Below are 18313 nucleotides of genomic sequence, written 5' to 3'. Positions count from 1 at the left end.
CAAAGTTTCATCAATCGGGATGTTTGTGTATAAATTGACCACATCAAAGGAAGCCAGCAAGTAGTTGTCTTTCAACTGTATATTGGCAATTTTATTAACTAAGTCGGAGCTATTTTTTAGACTATTGTTATTGTGGAATTTATATTCTCTTCTTATAATCGTATCAAGTTTTTTGGCAATTTTGTAACCTGGGGATGGGATAAAGTTAACGAGCGGACGTATGGGCATATCATTTTTGTGAATTTTCGGTAATCCTCTTAAGATTGGGGGTTGAGGGTTTGTTACTTTAAGGCATTTCATTTCTGTAGCTGATAATAGATTTTTACTGGAGCTTATTTGCTTGTTTATGTCCCTTGAGAATTTTATAGTAGGGTAGCTATTAAGTTTACTAATGCCATTTGCTTCAAAAAAGTCGTAAACTTTCTTTACATAATCGGCCTCGCTCACTGTAGAGATTACGCTGTAGAACCCCTTCAAGAGGGGTATGAGATAACGAGAAGACAACAAGCATACATCTTTCAACAACATAGCCAATACATAAAGGAACATAAAACGATAGGCCTATGTTACTATTACAAAATAGCTATTTGTGTATTAAGAGTGCAAAGTACATCATTGCCGCTCGAGAACCATGGCCATACATTTTGAGTGTGACAATGACTGTTTGTGCCCATTGTAATACACACAAGACTTTTCGTACCACCATGATACACATTTAGTGGTTAATAAAATTTCGTATAGGTTATGTTTGTTTTTTAGGTTATGTTGTTTGCTTACCGGATGTTAGTGTTTTATAGAAACGCAAACAGTAAAATTAGCTAATTTCGCAAACGCAAAAGCGAGCGGGATGAATGAAGCAATTTTGTGTACTGTTTATAGGTGTGGCAATGTAATAATTGGCATGCAGTAGTAGAAAAAGTAAATAACAGTGACAAATACAAGTTTTGACTAAAAGCAAGGAACATAATTAAGAGTTAAAGAGTTTCAACACAACAAAAAGAGCTTAATCAAAAAGAGCTTTAGTTTCATAACAAGAGTGATCTTGTTATGTATCTTATTCTTATTGGACATAAAATTGTACCTACTAGTAATTTTTTCAAATAAATGTGTTGCTTTCATGTTTACAATCACCATTTATCGTAAACTTTTGCTCTGTTTGCAGGGTGGCCGGGGGTAGAGAAACATTGTTCTGAATGTTGATACGACGTCGTCGCTGTGGCGATGATGCAAGGGCTGGAGGTGGCGAGTGACGAGGCTGACGTAAGTATTTAAACTCATTTTAGCGAATTTCCCATATAGGGAATATTAGCGAATTTCCCATATAGGGAATAAGCTATTACCGTAGAACTCATGGTAAGACCTGGACGCGGGACCGTTTTTTTTTTTCGTTTTGAGGTCCCTAGAGGCCAAAAACAGAATCCGTTCAAATTCATATACATATATATATATATTTATATATTTATATATTTATATATATATATATATGTGTGTCCGTTAGCACGATAACTCGAGCAAAAATGATCCGATTTTGATAAAATTTGGTACAAACGTGTAAACCTACGTTTATTCGAACGAGTTCGCGATCCAGCATGATCGGACCATGGGAACGGGGTTTTCTGGGGTAAAAATAGGTTTTTCCCATTTTTGACCCAAAAAACATAAAATTTAGCAATTTCTTTCCAAGCCATTTTGTAGAGCTCAAAAAAAACAAATAATTTAGTATATTGAAGCGTTATTATGCACCTAATGGTTACGGAGAAAATTCCAAAAAACTGTAAATTTAAAATTCCCATGTTATTCTTATGGAGAATAAGTAAACTGCTGTAGTTTGCTTGTTTATGAACATATTTTGATCAAATTTAGAAAATGTTTTTATTTCTTACTAACTATTAACATTAAAAAAAAAAAAAAAAAAAAAAACAGTTTTACCCTCCCTGATGCAGCAAACCTAAGTACTTGTTAAACTAATTCTTTTTAAATAGGAAATAAATGTTATATTTTTAAGTAGACATTTTAGTGTAAATCCAATCAGGCAAATGGAAATTCGCTTAGTCTGCAGGTTTGCTGCGGCGGGGGTATTTATGTTATTTGTAAGTTTCATAAGCTATTCCCGTATTTCATTGTTGGTTACGAATAACTGTCTCTCAGGTTTTCCATGTTTTTTTAAAGAGATTTATTCAAATCTGCCACTGAGCATGATTAACAACCTTAAAGCTTCTTTGTTTGTAGTTCATTTTTGGTGGGTGACATATCTTAATTAAATTATTATTAGGGTCAGTTTTTATAACTAAGAAAACAGTTTTCACAACCTTTTGGGATCAGACTCCATATTCCAAAAAGTTGCGAAAACTTTGTTAATTTGTCTACTCTTAAAGTTTACTTTGACATTTGGATATTGAATCCAACATATCCTAATACTTAACATGTTGTTGATTAGGCAATATTGGATGAGTCATAGTTTTTCTGATATTGTTGGGCTGTGATACATGATACATGATTTCAATGTAGGAGTCATGTGTGTTTTTATCTTACTCTTCTTCATATTTAGTTAATTTTTTTTATATCCAAGTATACAATAATTTTTAGCCCAACGAAACTCTACAAAAAAAAAAAAAAAAATCTGAAAAGGTCACAAAGAAATTTTAAATAAATTGCCAATTTATTTTCATTCAGCCAATAATTAGGCTAATTAATTATTAATTATAAGCTACAGTTGTACTATATATATGTGTTACAGCATCTACTGCACATTGCGTCACAGCGAGCGCACACTGTGCCGGATGCCAATGGCAAGTCTTCCTGCTTCTCAATACACCAGAAGCTAAGAGAACTTTATGTTGAAGAGTGTGCCAAAGCCTCCCAACAGCCTCTTCAGGTAATTAGAACAACTAACTGTATCAATTATGCTTGCTAACTTGCTTCTATCTTTTACATTGGTTTATTAATAAGTAAATCCATCAGACTCAAGTTAACTCCTAGCTCCAGTCTTAACTTATACATTCTTTTCACCCGAAAATTCAAATTGTGTAAAAGGTACAGTAACCTTTTACAGCAGAACCTCGATTATATAACCCTCAATAACAAAAAACCTCAACTAATTGTAAAAATCGCGTTAAAACCACAATAACACATAATGTAACCTCTATAAAAGGAATATTTCTATCAAAACAACCTGAATAACACATTTTTTAAAATTTTGACCTAACTCAGAACCCCCTTATTGCTGGGAGGCAATAATTTTATCTTCCCGATTATGAGGGTTTGACAAGATATTGCTGCGGTCAAAGGAGACAATAATAATGAGCTTGCGACTGAGAGGAATTGTCAAGGGAGGGATTGCTTACATGGGAGGCTGTGATGACGTCTTCACGATCGCGGGGAGATGTCAAGGCATTCCTGCTATCATGTAGAGATGTTTCAAGGTGGTAACATATTGCCGCAATCACTAGAGGCGATGGTAAGAAAAATATATCTCTTGCCTTTACAGGGAGATATTAACACTACCCTACGACAATCAATACAACAAAACCCGGAGTTATATTGCCCGAATCATGGAGGCTATGATTTTGTCTTTGCAACTGCATGGGTTTGTCATGATATTGCCTTGATCACGGGAGACAGTGGAGATGTCTTCTTGTTTGAGGCACTGGGAGATGTTCTCCATTTTGCTGTGATCACAGGAGTTGAAAATTTTACCAAGATTAGAAGAGATGATTTTTATAGAGTTAACAATATCTGTAATTATTGCTACAATTATTTAAAACACAATTTGACAAGTATCTGCAATCACAGATTATTGTCATGACTGCATTATGATGCAGATAGACAAAACAAAGGAGAAAGAGCCCAAGCAGGCTGCTTAAAAACAACTGTAATTACTTTCGGAACGGAAGTAAACTGATTTTAGAGTCTTCAACCTAATTAAAAGGTAAAAATTAAGGAATTAATTTTACAAAACTTGGCAAACTTCAGCAGGTTAGGGGTGAGTGACGGGCACAGAATGATGTCGGAGACACTTCATTTTCAGTCTTGGCTAGGCACCACTGCTGCCACCATGTTACTCACCGGTTGGAAGAAAAATATGCTGCTGTCCTCAGTCAATAGGTTTAGTTGTTGTGCTCTTTTGATTGGCTTTGGGTAATCTAGGTAGGGCCAGTTCATATAATGTATAACACAGTACTTGTACTGATGTAGACGGACCTCTGATGAGGTAAATGAACAACTCAATGTTTTCACCCACCAGTCATCTCAATTGCATTTAGTAGAGGAAAATAAATCCAACAATTCCTTTACAGTACACTCTCGATTATCCGAGCCCCCGGGTTATCCGAGATATATATATATTACCTAAATATATATATTTTTTATTTCCAGTCGGAAAATAATAATAATGTTTTTGAGAATGTTTCTGATGAAAGTAAAGTAATAGTAGTGAGTAATTTGTGATATCTCTAAATTAATACTTTAAATAATGAATATAGGTATTTTTTTTTACGTACAAATGATCTGCAATAACCTAGAAAATGAAAATCACACACAGTATTAGCATTGTACTACTTTGGCTACCAACCATTTTTGGTTAGCTGGACAAGTTGTCTGCAGAACGTTAACAAAAACAGTTGTATTTCTGCATGGGCATAGCCACCTTGCCGGTTTGTATTGCCTTTGGTCAGTGTTTGTCATTACAATATTTTAATATAATGGTGCCAAGTATAAGTTATTTTAAGTCAAACCCAAACAAAAATAATTTTATACTTTAACTGTAGGGATCCACCTTATTGTGTTTTTATTTAATCCTGTAGAGTGTTGGCTTGGCATCATTTAATTACTGTATTTAACGTTTTCCAAGACAATTTAAGAAGTGTTGAGCATCTTTGAATTATTCTTTTCCTTAATAACACTGTCTTATTATTTAAATACCTTTTCCATTAAAATACCTATTATTGATAATTTTGTATGCCTATTCACCATGCATTGTTATTAAAACATACTTTTCAAGTCTTTGACTTCCTCATGTGGTAGTGGTACCGTAACTCCTAACCTCAAAATCTAAGACACATCCGTGTTATTCCAGATTCTCGGTAACCTCAGTTAATCGGGAGTGCACACTATAGGATTCCATAATATTATGGCACCAGAGAGTGATATATTTTTCTTTTCTTACCATCATTATTTAAGAATTGTGGTTAATACTTAAATTAATGTTTGTTGTCAGTACCTGAGACCAAGCTCACATCTACTAGAGAAGTTGGTGGCCCGAGAGCAACTCAACACTCTAGTCCTAAACCTCTACCCTGGAAACAAAGGCTACTCCCTTAGTATCCAGATGGGGGGAGATAAACTGTCTATTGAAACTGCCAAGTTTGCCTACCAGGTTAGTTGTATAGAACCTTGGTGAAATTACTGTAATTCTTAGAATAATACATGTTTAACAATATACTATCCAGCTTGATAGTAGGATTGTCTGGAAAATAAGGTCTCCAATAAACTCCTTTCAATAAAGAATGAGCTATTTCTAATATATCACTATAGTCCGTTCACAAAATTTATACAGTTTGAGCGGAAGTTCCCCCTCTACATTTTTGCTTATTGTATATTTTGCAGCCGATAAACGTTTATTGGCAAACCTTAGCTTTTGAACTATTGTTTTAAAGGTATGATCAAGAAAAAAAGGAAATATTTCTTCCCTAAAGCGTCTAAATCTTTTGAACCGAGTATAGCACCAACTTATTTACTTCCTCCACCACAATTCTAGCTATACAGTAGAGGAGCTTAAACCAGTTGCAGCAAGATTGATAAAATTAAAAGGTTAGCTAACTTGGACCTTATTATGAAAAATCTTTGTTTACACCAAAAATCTTGTTTGTAAATTATCTTAAGAATCATTTAATTACAAAAGTTTATAAAAGTAAAATATTCTTGCTACAACTTTTATATGGGAATGGAATGTCTGGAATAGTCAAAGGAAGTATGCAGTGTATGAAAACAGTCAGAACGTACAGTCAAATGCAGATACCTAAATCCTGGTAAGTATATCTTCCAAGGAAAATACGGAAGTGGAAAAGGGTTTGACTTGACATACTTGCTTAAGCTTACTGTCATAGCACACAGAACTAGTACGCCAAATTCCTTTCCGTAGGAAGAGTCGGATGAACAAAGATTAGATAATCGACACGCTTCTATAGTAGTCATTAACAATGGCAGGGAAAATTGACATTCCCGCTTGGTAAAAAATCAGTTTAAATTGTGTCAATTGTTCTTTTGCAAGGGGTTCAGTTCCAGTTGAAATTTAGTGCTAGTCAACAGATAAATATTTAAGAAAGGGTTTTGACCTTATATGGCAAATGGTCTTGGAAGTTTGAAAAAAGCCACAGACAGCGAGGCTGGCTACTGTGACATTACTGAGTGTTGCGTGGAATAGTTAAGAACAAGTCCCTGGAGTTTGATTTGAACTAGCTCACTACAAAAAACTGTCCTAAATAATTTTATTTTTATTTTTTTATTCATATCTCACAAAAATGAAAAAAAAAACAGTCAGACCTTCCCTCACTTTGTATGTGAGACTTGCCTTGTGTGATGTTTTGACAGGAGGATGTACTATTGAGCTATATAGACAACGAAGAGTTACCTCCTACGTTGACAGACCTGCTAGAGAGAAGTCACCCAGAGTTGTTCTACAGTGGCTGTGTGATAGTACAGGTGCGGGATTACCGTCAGACCTTCCCTCACTTTGTATGTGAGACTTACCTTGTGTGATGTTTTGACAGGAGGATGTACTATTGAGCTATATAGACAACGAAGAGTTACCTCCTACGTTGACAGACCTGCTAGAGAGAAGTCACCCAGAGTTGTTCTACTGTGGCTGTGTGATAGTACAGGTGCGGGATTACCGTCAGACCTTCCCTCACTTTGTATGTGAGACTTACCTTGTGTGATGTTTTGACAGGAGGATGTACTATTGAGCTATATAGACAACGAAGAGTTACCTCCTACGTTGACAGACCTGCTAGAGAGAAGTCACCCAGAGTTGTTCTACAGTGGCTGTGTGATAGTACAGGTGCGGGATTACCGTCAGACCTTCCCTCACTTTGTATGTGAGACTTACCTTGTGTGATGTTTTGACAGGAGGATGTACTATTGAGCTATATAGACAACGAAGAGTTACCTCCTACGTTGACAGACCTGCTAGAGAGAAGTCACCCAGAGTTGTTCTACAGTGGCTGTGTGATAGTACAGGTGCGGGATTACCGTCAGACCTTCCCTCACTTTGTGTGTGATACTCACCATGTTCTTCTGCGACCTACTACTCAGGTAAATATCTTGTAATCCCTATATTCAACAGACATATAAAAGGAGTGGTTTAGTTGGGAAGGATTTTTGAAGGTTATACAGTAAAAACCGGATAATCTGGTGGTATCCAATAGTCTGGCGCTTACAATAATCTGTCATCGGTCTAAAGGATGAAAAAATTGTATGCTGTTTTGACCTGTAATAATGCATTGGACAGAGTTTAATGCAACGGGAGCTATTAGTAGACGTCGGTAGCAATCAACAGAAGCGGTGAGATCGGTGGAGTCGGTAGCAATCAACAGAAGCGGTAGAGATCAGTGGAGTCGGTAGCAATCAGCAGAAGCGGTAGAGATCAGTGGAGTCGGTAGAGATCAGCAGGACATCAGGAGTGAAATTGTTTTATTTTATTGGAATTGTTTTGTTTTAATTTATTTTTAGCATTTTATGTCATAAGCCTACTAATATAAGAGAAAGCACAATAAAACACACAAGATTTTGTTGAGAAGATTGGTCTTTTTGGCCAATGTTTTTCTTTTTGACAGGTAGTGGTATTTTCTCTAGTCTTACAATAATGGCTGGTGTTAATAATCCGACACCGCCAAAGTCTGAAACTTGCCAGATTAGTGAGTATCTACTCTACATTCAATAATGTGGCTGTGGGTATATTTTAAGCGTGACGCAATATACTATGTAAATGTAATGTTACAGAACCTGATAAATGAAGTAAACCTACTAACATCAGAGGGAGAGTGGACGCCAGAAGAGAGACTGGCTCTAGAGAGTCAACTAGTGTTGGCCACTGCTGGACCTCTGTGTCTAGACCCTTCACCTGCTGTCAGTCTTGTTCTTGTTCTTGATGTTACTTACATCAGAGGGAGAGTGGACGCCAGAAGAGAGACTGGCTCTAGAGAGTCAACTAGTGTTGGCCACTGCTGGACCTCTGTGTCTAGACCCTTCACCTGCTGTCAGTCTTGTTCTTGTTCTTGATGTTACTTACATCAGAGGGAGAGTGGATGCCAGAAGAGAGACTGGCTCTAGAGAGTCAACTAGTGTTGGCCACTGCTGGACCTCTGTGTCTAGACCCTTCACCACCTGCTGTCAGTCTTGTTCTTGTTCTTGATGTTACTTACATCAGAGGGAGAGTGGACGCCAGAAGAGAGACTGGCTCTAGAGAGTCAACTAGTGTTGGCCACTGCTGGACCTCTGTGTCTAGACCCTTCACCTGCTGTCAGTCTTGTTCTTGTTCTTGATGTTACTTACATCAGAGGGAGAGTGGACGCCAGAAGAGAGACTGGCTCTAGGGAGTCAACTAGTGTTGGCCACTGCTGGACCTCTGTATCTAGACCCTTCACCTGCTGTCAGTCTTGTTCAACAAAGGCTATGTAATGTTACAGAACCTGATAAATGATGTAAACCTACTTACATCAGAGGGAGAGTGGACGCCAGAAGAGAGACTGGCTCTAGAGAGTCAACTAGTGTTGGCCACTGCTGGACCTCTGTGTCTAGACCCTTCACCACCTGCTGTCAGTCTTGTTCTTGTTCTTGATGTTACTTACATCAGAGGGAGAGTGGACGCCAGAAGAGAGACTGGCTCTAGGGAGTCAACTAGTGTTGGCCACTGCTGGACCTCTGTATCTAGACCCTTCACCTGCTGTCAGTCTTGTTCAACAAAGGCTATGTAATGTTACAGAACCTGATAAATGATGTAAACCTACTTACATCAGAGGGAGAGTGGACGCCAGAAGAGAGACTGGCTCTAGAGAGTCAACTAGTGTTGGCCACTGCTGGACCTCTGTGTCTAGACCCTTCACCACCTGCTGTCAGTCTTGCTCTTGTTCTTGATGTTACTTACATCAGAGGGAGAGTGGACGCCAGAAGAGAGACTGGCTCTAGAGAGTCAACTAGTGTTGGCCACTGCTGGACCTCTGTATCTAGACCCTTCACCTGCTGTCAGTCTTGTTCTTGTTCTTGATGTTACTTACATCAGAGGGAGAGTGGACGCCAGAAGAGAGACTGGCTCTAGAGAGTCAACTAGTGTTGGCCACTGCTGGACCTCTGTGTCTAGACCCTTCACCTGCTGTCAGTCTTGCTCTTGTTCTTGATGTTACTTACATCAGAGGGAGAGTGGACGCCAGAAGAGAGACTGGCTCTAGAGAGTCAACTAGTGTTGGCCACTGCTGGACCTCTGTATCTAGACCCTTCACCTGCTGTCAGTCTTGCTCTTGTTCTTGATGTTACTTACATCAGAGGGAGAGTGGACGCCAGAAGAGAGACTGGCTCTAGAGAGTCAACTAGTGTTGGCCACTGCTGGACCTCTGTGTCTAGACCCTTCACCTGCTGTCAGTCTTGTTCTTGTTCTTGATGTTACTTACATCAGAGGGAGAGTGGACGCCAGAAGAGAGACTGGCTCTAGGGAGTCAACTAGTGTTGGCCACTGCTGGACCTCTGTATCTAGACCCTTCACCTGCTGTCAGTCTTGTTCAACAAAGGCTATGTAATGTTACAGAACCTGATAAATGATGTAAACCTACTTACATCAGAGGGAGAGTGGACGCCAGAAGAGAGACTGGCTCTAGAGAGTCAACTAGTGTTGGCCACTGCTGGACCTCTGTATCTAGACCCTTCACCTGCTGTCAGTCTTGTTCAACAAAGGCTATGTAATGTTACAAAACCTGATAAATGATGTAAACCTACTTACATCAGAGGGAGAGTGGACGCCAGAAGAGAGACTGGCTCTAGAGAGTCAACTAGTGTTGGCCACTGCTGGACCTCTGTATCTAGACCCTTCACCTGCTGTCAGTCTTGTTCAACAGAGGCTATGTAATGTTACAGAACCTGATAAATGATGTAAACCTACTTACATCAGAGGGAGAGTGGACGCCAGAAGAGAGACTGGCTCTAGAGAGTCAACTAGTGTTGGCCACTGCTGGACCTCTGTGTCTAGACCCTTCACCTGCTGTCAGTCTTGTTCAACAAAGGTTACACCATAGGCGGCATGCACTCAACACTCCTGGTATGGCTAGCTGTTTTGCCAACATGATTTTAATTAATTTGTCGATAACTGTATCTGGTGTAATGGTTACCAAGTCATCCAAAGACAAAAATCCAATGTGGTATTTTTTATCTGCCAAAGACTGTCTGATAAAAAAAAAAAAAAAAAACGAGACGTAAATGAAGGTTTATATTTGTACAGTTGTCAAATAATATAAGGTATTTTAAGTATTACTATAGTATTAGTGTAACAGTAGGTACATAAGGTATCAATACTATTTTCAACATGTTTTAAACAACAAAATTATGAAACCCTTTTTTAAATCATACAGGAATTCAAATTCATGTTAGGAGATCTAGTGGTTGTCTCCAACCTTGTTTTGAGTTGCTTCCTCTCTTCTTGAGTCACATATGAGTATGTGTGCTTGTGCACTTCTGTTATCTATGTTTTGTAACAGCACATATACTGCCTTAAATTGTTATGCCAACTAAGGTTATTGCTACCATCAAAACAATTTTTCCAAAATAATTATTACTTCTCTGTGATGTAGTTTTTTAAAATTTGGTAAAAAGGGCATCCATTAAAGAATTATTACTACTGAATACTTTTGGTCAAACCTTTTTGAAATCTGATCAGTTTTATTTTATTTGACATAATTTTTCATAAGTTTGCTTTACACTATGTGTGTTGTAGCCCTGAGGTATGCAGCGAGGAGGCACGGGCAGATATCAGCCAACCGCAAGCGAAAGTTAGACCAGTTATCTGCCAAACCTCTACCTCACCTGGCGGATTTCATCAGTCGACGCAAGACTCAGCCCTCGCGTCACGCTGCACGCCAACCCTCCACACAGCCCTCCGTCACGCAGTCGTCCAAGGTGCAGAAGAAGGTAAAGCTGTAAAAAATATCATGTGCATCACGTAATTTTGTTTGTGGTTTTTTTTTAGATAAGTACTTTTAAATCATCCTTACGTTGTGATTAGACGGGATTTCTAGTTGATCTTTATCGACGTCTTGTAAAAAAAAAAAACTAGGATCCTTTTAAATTGTAAACTTTTGTTTAATACAACATGAATGAGGCACAGTTTATGTTAGACGTACAACAAATACCGTGGCACACCATCGAAAATCTTGACTCTGTTGATTTAATGGTCTGTGAGCTTAATAGTACCATAAATGATCTCCTTGATAAACATGCACCTATAATTATAAAACGTTTAACAAAACTGCAACCTGTACCATGGATGACGCCTGAAATATGCTCTTTGATGGCCAGACGCGACTCTTTATCGGAGAGCAAGACGATCCCAAGATCAAATTGAATTTGATGAATATCGCCGTCTACATAATAGAGTCAAACAACTGCTGAGAAACTCAAAATTAAGATACATTCACAAGCTTTTTGGAGATAAAAATCAGTCTTCCAGAGTTTTATGGCACAATGTAAAAAGTCTTGGGCTTGGGAAGCAAACTGATTCACAACCAGATAATATATCTTTTAACGAATTTAATACCTTTTTTTTCTTCGTATAGTCAAAATATTAACCAACAACCAGTTAATAAATAACTAAGAACTCATTGGACCAAGGGTTGGAATATTCAATGTTTTCTTTTAAACCTGTTATACAATCTCTGGTGGTATACCAATACGAATCATCAAAGATATGCTTTTTGCCATTCTTCCAACTATTACTCATATTTTCAATACGTCTTTGAGACAAAGATCATTTCCTTCATGTTGGAAGTCTGCCCTCATTCGCCCATTATATAAGATCACCGCACCATCATCCTGTCAGGATTTCAGGCCGATCAGTATTTTGCCCGCTCTATCTAAAGACCTAGAAAGAATCGTACACTGTCAAATTACTGACTTTTTGACTGAAAATAACATCCTCTCACTATCAATCTGGTTTTCGCAAAGGTCACAGTACAGAAACAGCATTTCTTCGAGTTACAGATGACATTAGGCTCTCAATGGAATGTCGACAGGGTACAATTCTCTTATTTGATTTTTCTAAAGCATTCGATTGTGTAAATCACAGACTATTATTGCAAAAATTAAGGGCCGTAGGATTTTCTGATAGTGTTCTTGAATGGTTAAGATCATATCTGTCAGATAGGCCGCAGTGTGTTCAGGTTGATGACTTGAGATCAGACTGGGAGATAGTTTCATGTGGTGTGCCTCAAGGGTCAATCCTTGGGCCTTTACTTTTTGTACTGTACATCAATGTCATTGGCACAACTCTCACTCACTGTAAATACCACATGTACGCTGACGATCTACAAATTTACTCTCACTTCAACGCCGATGACATTAACTATTGTGTTTTAAACATTAACGAAGACATTGGACGAATCATTGAATGGACCGATAAACATGGACTTAAAATCAATCATGACAAAGCCAAACCCATCATTATCTGCAATCAACGACTGCAAGGCTCAATTGACTTTCATGCTACAAATCCAATCACTGTTAACGGAACTGAACTACCATACTGTGACAAAGTGAAAAACTTGGGACTGACTCTCAACACTACACTCACTTGGGGAGATGCAGTGATTGACATTCGTAAAAAGGTGTTCTCATCAATACATTCATTAAAGAAATAACAAACTTTCTTGCCATTGCACATAAAGCCCCACCTTGTCAAATCACTCGTATTTCCCCACTTCACTTACTGCAACTCTGTGATCAATGACATGACTGTAAGTCTTGCTGGTGTGCTGCAACTAGTGATGTGTCAAAACCGAATCTCAAATCTCAAAACCATCAAAACTTAGGAAAAGTTTCGGTTTCGAGATTCAAAAATTTCTTAATCGAAGGTTTTGGCAGTTTTATTTTTGAAACTGCTGACATTTTTTGTGTCATTGTTATTGTTTTCACACAACACAGTTTCCAAACAAGCTGGTAGCAATAGAGCAAACATCACCATTAACGGTAATGAAACAAGTAAATTTTATTCTGAACTTCAAATACTTAAATACTATAACTGGTACAATTCAGTTTCACATCAATATCATAGACAAACCAACTCAAGGGAGTATGTTTTATCTAGGTCAATATTTACTAAACACAAAGAAATATTGACCACTAAATGTTCTAATTAATCTAATATTCATGTTAATGTTGGTGTTAGAAGTTTAATTAATTTATTTTTTGTTGGTTGTTTTTGAAAAATTATGTTGTATTGGGTTTTAAGATTATCAGTCACATTCACATATTTATGTTATGTCACGGTCAGGAGTCTATCTTTTTCAGTTTTGATTGCATACTTAACATTTTATGATTATGTGTATTTTTTTGTAACCTTGACCTTTGTAACCAGCTAAAGTTTTGCGTTAAGGTTTTGAGATTCCAGATTTGGGATTCGATTTTTAAAAGTTTTGGTTTCGGTTTTGAGATTCAAAATTTCTGGTTTTGACCATCACTAGCTGCAACGTTCGCAGAATTATTGCTTGCGATTTGCATTTGATTTAAGACGCTTTGAGCGCATTAAACCTTTCTACATTGAATCAAAAATATTAAAGTTGAACGATCAGAGGCTACTTAAAATCACCATGTTAGCATTTTCAATTTTAAAAAACAGATTGCCAAAATATTTTGAAGGGGACTTTAGCTTTGTAGCCGAAGGTAGCTTGAGGAGTTCACGCACTGCATCTTTCACGTTACGCATACCTCATCATAGGAGTACAGCATATGACAGGGCCTTTGTTGTAACTGCCTGCCGTCTTTGGAACAACTTACCTTTATCCATCAAAATGCTTGATAGTCGTCCTCGGTTTGTGGCGGCACTGAAAAAATGTACTTTGAGCGTATGGCCTCGGCTGGTGCGTCCTAGGACTGTTTTGGTACTTGCGTAATTGCAGACTGAGTGCGTGAGACTTTTTTTTTTGTTAGACATTTTGTTTTTGTTTTATTGAAAAAGTATTGTTTTTGTGTAAATAATGTGTTAAATTGTGTATTCTATTTTATATATATAATTATGTATGCAGGTTAAGTGTAAGAAAGGGCCATGTGGCCCTAACTTTGCCTGTTGAAATAAAGGATTTTCATTCATTCATTCATGTTTTAACTCCAAATGAAACACGGCTTTAGAGGTTGTCCAACAATAAATGTTGGTATTTTTTTCCAAATGTGTCTAAAGACTCTCTGTTCACTTGAAACTGCCAAAGATTTACAATTTATGTGTAATTTGCTGAGGTAGGGCGTACTCAGAAAAAACAGCTGTATTTTGTTGTTCTTGTCTAATCTGCCATTGTGGCACCTCCTATAGTTCATGTAAATCTGTGGTTTGTGAGTATCTACTTTTAATTAAGTTCTCTTCCCTTACCCTACCAAAATTTTCTTTTGTGATATATTAACACAGTTCAAACCCGGGGCTATAGAATACAGGGGCCGGCTCACGTCTTTGATGTAGCACTTGCAGACACGGTCCCGCTCTTCCACCTCCTGTGTCGTCACCGGGCGGTCAGTCGTGCCTGCTTCCATTACGCAGCCAGCAAAAATCTTACTCTTTTACACGCTCCCCTACCGTTGTACGAACATATTTCTCATATGATACTTATATCGTTTTATTTTGCATTAACTGTAGAATCCAAATATCCAAACAGTTTTTAGTTTACCACAAGTAAATTGGTTTTATAAATACAAACGTAGAGAAACTACAATAATGAAGCTTAAAAAAGTCACTAACCAAGGAATATTTTAATTTTCGGGGTTAGGCACAAACTTTCAGCGAGAAAAACTGTAGTCAATCAGTTCTTCCATAGTAATTACTTAACAATTGTTAAATACCCCTAACAGTTCATTAATGAATCGTCTCAAAAGACAATTGTTATAACTGAGCGCTGGCGGGTACAATTTTGCCGCTCACCTTGCAATTTTTAGGTTGTTGTAATGGCAACACTGCATCAAATACACGTGAAATCAACTTCGCTCTTTCATTGTTATTCGCGTCTTCTGTTTGTTTCTGAAGAAGTTAAAAGAAAAATGATCAGAGGATGAGTAAGTGGCTAAAATCAGCGAAATAGGATAAAACTATTATAATTAAAACGCTCTTTTACTTATTTTTTACGAATAAACACTTTGTTCTATGGACAATATAAAATTACCTAAACCATTACACATTCCTAAAAGATAACCAACCAAGTGTATTAGAATATATGACAAGGGGTACCGGAATATCAAACAAGATAAATAACATTCTAAGCCTTAAGTCAACACAATTCCTAAAATTCAGTTTCAGCACTAATTACTTGTTTCACTAATAGAAACAGTGCAATTGTTTTATCAAGATCATAACATTTTTTTTACTATCATGTTATAAACAGCACAATGCAGACATGTGAGGAACGATGTAATGTGATCACCAAGTTTTTTAAAGCCTTACTTCCTGACAGGCAATAAACGACCCGTTGGTTTTATCGAAAATTTTCAGGCTAATTATTGAAGGAGACCTGATAATGAATATTTTTCTCGCTCAGAGTTTGTTCCTATCCCAAAAATAAAAAAAATCCCCGCTTAGTGACTTTTTGTAGTTCACAAGTTTGTAATCCTTATAATTTTCCCCTTTTAAAAACATATTATTGATTATATATAAAATATTTTTGGACCATCAGATTCTGTAGTTAATGCAGATTACAACGATATAAGTTTCATATGGAAAATTTAATTGTGTACATTTAGGGAAGCGTTTTAATTGACCCGTTTGTATTAAACGTGCCACGCGCTAGCTACACCCGTGGAGGCAGCCCGGTGACGTTACAGCCACATGGCAGAGGGCCACTTTGCTAGTTGACATGAGCCAGCCCCTGTATTCTATAGCCCCGGTTCAAACCTAAGCTTCAGTATATCTCTGGGCATTAGTTCGTCTTGGGATTTTTTTGCTTTTAGGACATAACTTAAAAAAAATAATTTATAGAGAAATAAAAAAAACCTATGCATGGGGCTTTATTTTTTAATAATTAAGTGCTAACTTCCTAACTAAAGGTGAAAAAACTGTTAGATTTTTTTGTCAGATATGGTTTATGTTAAAAGTTTTCATTATGACTTGTATGATTTTCAGGATGATAGTATAGACTACTTGGCGGATGTGCAGAGGTTCAGCAAGCCTTTAGACAGGCCAGTAGAGACAATAGACTGCACTCCAGTGTTAGCAGAGGAATACATACTGGAGACGGAGCGAGGGCCAGGCCGAGTGTACTACATCAAATTGTCAATACTGCAGCGGCCCAGTAACTGCGAGTACCTCGGCCAACTGTATGTGGACAAGGAGTACAGGGAGGGGGAGAGCAACGGCGCGTCCTGCAGGTAGTAAACCTCAGAGCCACCTGGAGGTTAACCCACTGTTTCCCCCAATGACCCTTTCTACCTCACACTTTTACTACTAACAAACTGCTCTTATATTTAGTAAACCAACCTGTAGGTCAGCTCAAGTTATTGTTTTACAACAATTTTATTAACTTCTTCTATTAATGTTTTAGTAATAAGTTTTTTTTTTTTCAGGTTTAGCTTAGGGTCAAGAGCACAAGCGAATCGTTACATCCAGCAGTTTACGGAAATCTTCACTGAGGAGGGCAGAAAATCAGTGAAGATCACTCATGTTGTACCTGGTCAACCTGCCAGAGTGATATGCACAGCGGGTATGAGGGAACGTGATGCCCGCATGGCAGCACTTGTACATCAACAACAGACTGCTCACACATTGAAACAGGTAAGAGGTGAAAAGATCACAACTCTTGTAGAAATTTGCGGGCCAGACTTTTATTTCAGACTGGGTCAAAATCAAATATTATTAGAAAGTTTAATGATTTAAAAAAAAATATTAATTTTAAGACTACAATTGGTTTATAAAATATTGTACATAATCTACTCCGTATCAGAGTGAAATCGTGAACATCTGCAACCAGGTCGGAATCATGAATGTCTTCTGGGGTAACAACAAAATCAAGATCGTCTTCTGCGAACAAAAAATGCAAGAAAAAATGTGAACGTCTTCTGTGGTCTTAGTGTAATAATTGTGAACGCCTACCGTGGTGACAGCAAAATCGAGAACATGTTCGAAGTGACGGCAAAATCAACAACGTCTTCTGCGGTCACAGCAAAATCTAGAGCGTCTTACGCAGTCACAGTGAAATCAAGAACATCTTACATGTAAATTTTGTATCGAGCTTCTTCCTTGACACTTTCTGTGATCAGGGAAATTAAATCTAGGCTCGACCCAACCCAAGCTTGGCCTGAAAATTATTTATGATTCAATCTGACTCCTCAGGTCAATTGTCAACCCAACCCGTTCCAAAATATCAGGAACCCGCAGAACCTTAAACATAAGTGTGAATAGGTCATATAAAAATGCAACGTTTGCAACTTTCTTTAGGAGAATAAGTACTGTTTTGTTATGTACCAAGAATTGAGGATGGGCTTCAGTTAGATATCTGATCTGACTTTAAAAAAGTGGTACAAACATGTAACTAGCTAACATCTATCCATCGATGAAAAGTAAACCCTAATACATTAACAGATTAGCAGCTGACTTCTCATTCACTATCTACAATCAATTTTTTCTTTGAAAGTTTTTCCCTTCATGAATTTTACCTGTCTAGTTACAAAGCACATAAGAAAAGTTATAGAGGGAATATATGTTCCAGTCAAAAGCAAATTGTTTTCCCGAAGTTGGAGGTGATATTTTGTTGGACTAAAATAATTAACGACTATGTATACTTTCACAATGTACATATTGTGACAATTTTGTAAGATGTAAAGTGTATTTGTGCAGGTGCTATGTGCAATGTCACAGCACAACCTGAAGCTACAGAAGGCGCAGAGAGAGCAGCAGGTGTCTAGTGTTGACAACGCGGCCTCGACACTCGGTGTCAACGGACTGGTGTCTCACAACGGTCCTGTCACCAACGGAGACATCACATCATCACCTTCACACAGTATACCTCAGGTAAATCAGAGGAATGTAACACCAGTTAAAAAACAATATAGGCTACAACCATTTGGTTCAGAAACCTTGATCGTGAAAAAG

At 37.7% G+C, this 18313-nt stretch overlaps 1 protein-coding gene across 1 annotated transcript in view; it reads left to right on the top strand.

The window, feature by feature from the left end:
* The window catches only part of LOC128987097 (transcription factor SPT20 homolog), a 59399-nt gene that overhangs the window by 23652 nt on the left and 17434 nt on the right, over nucleotides 1-18313 (top strand). Inside the window, exons 2-10 of the mRNA XM_054407795.1 lie at nucleotides 1163-1260; nucleotides 2738-2875; nucleotides 5216-5374; nucleotides 7126-7311; nucleotides 10123-10303; nucleotides 10976-11169; nucleotides 16349-16593; nucleotides 16789-16996; nucleotides 18059-18232. Of these exons, the coding sequence (XP_054263770.1) occupies nucleotides 1222-1260; nucleotides 2738-2875; nucleotides 5216-5374; nucleotides 7126-7311; nucleotides 10123-10303; nucleotides 10976-11169; nucleotides 16349-16593; nucleotides 16789-16996; nucleotides 18059-18232 (1524 nt within the window). The 5' untranslated portion in view covers nucleotides 1163-1221. The remainder of the gene's footprint in view (nucleotides 1-1162; nucleotides 1261-2737; nucleotides 2876-5215; nucleotides 5375-7125; nucleotides 7312-10122; nucleotides 10304-10975; nucleotides 11170-16348; nucleotides 16594-16788; nucleotides 16997-18058; nucleotides 18233-18313) is intronic.

The sequence above is a fragment of the Macrosteles quadrilineatus genome, unplaced genomic scaffold, assembly GCF_028750875.1.
Source record: "Macrosteles quadrilineatus isolate MER2022 unplaced genomic scaffold, UCM_ALF_1.0 Scaffold_2__2_contigs__length_208266976, whole genome shotgun sequence".
Classification (NCBI taxonomy): Eukaryota; Metazoa; Arthropoda; class Insecta; order Hemiptera; family Cicadellidae; genus Macrosteles; species Macrosteles quadrilineatus.
This window is presented reverse-complemented; position numbering and strand designations above follow the sequence as displayed.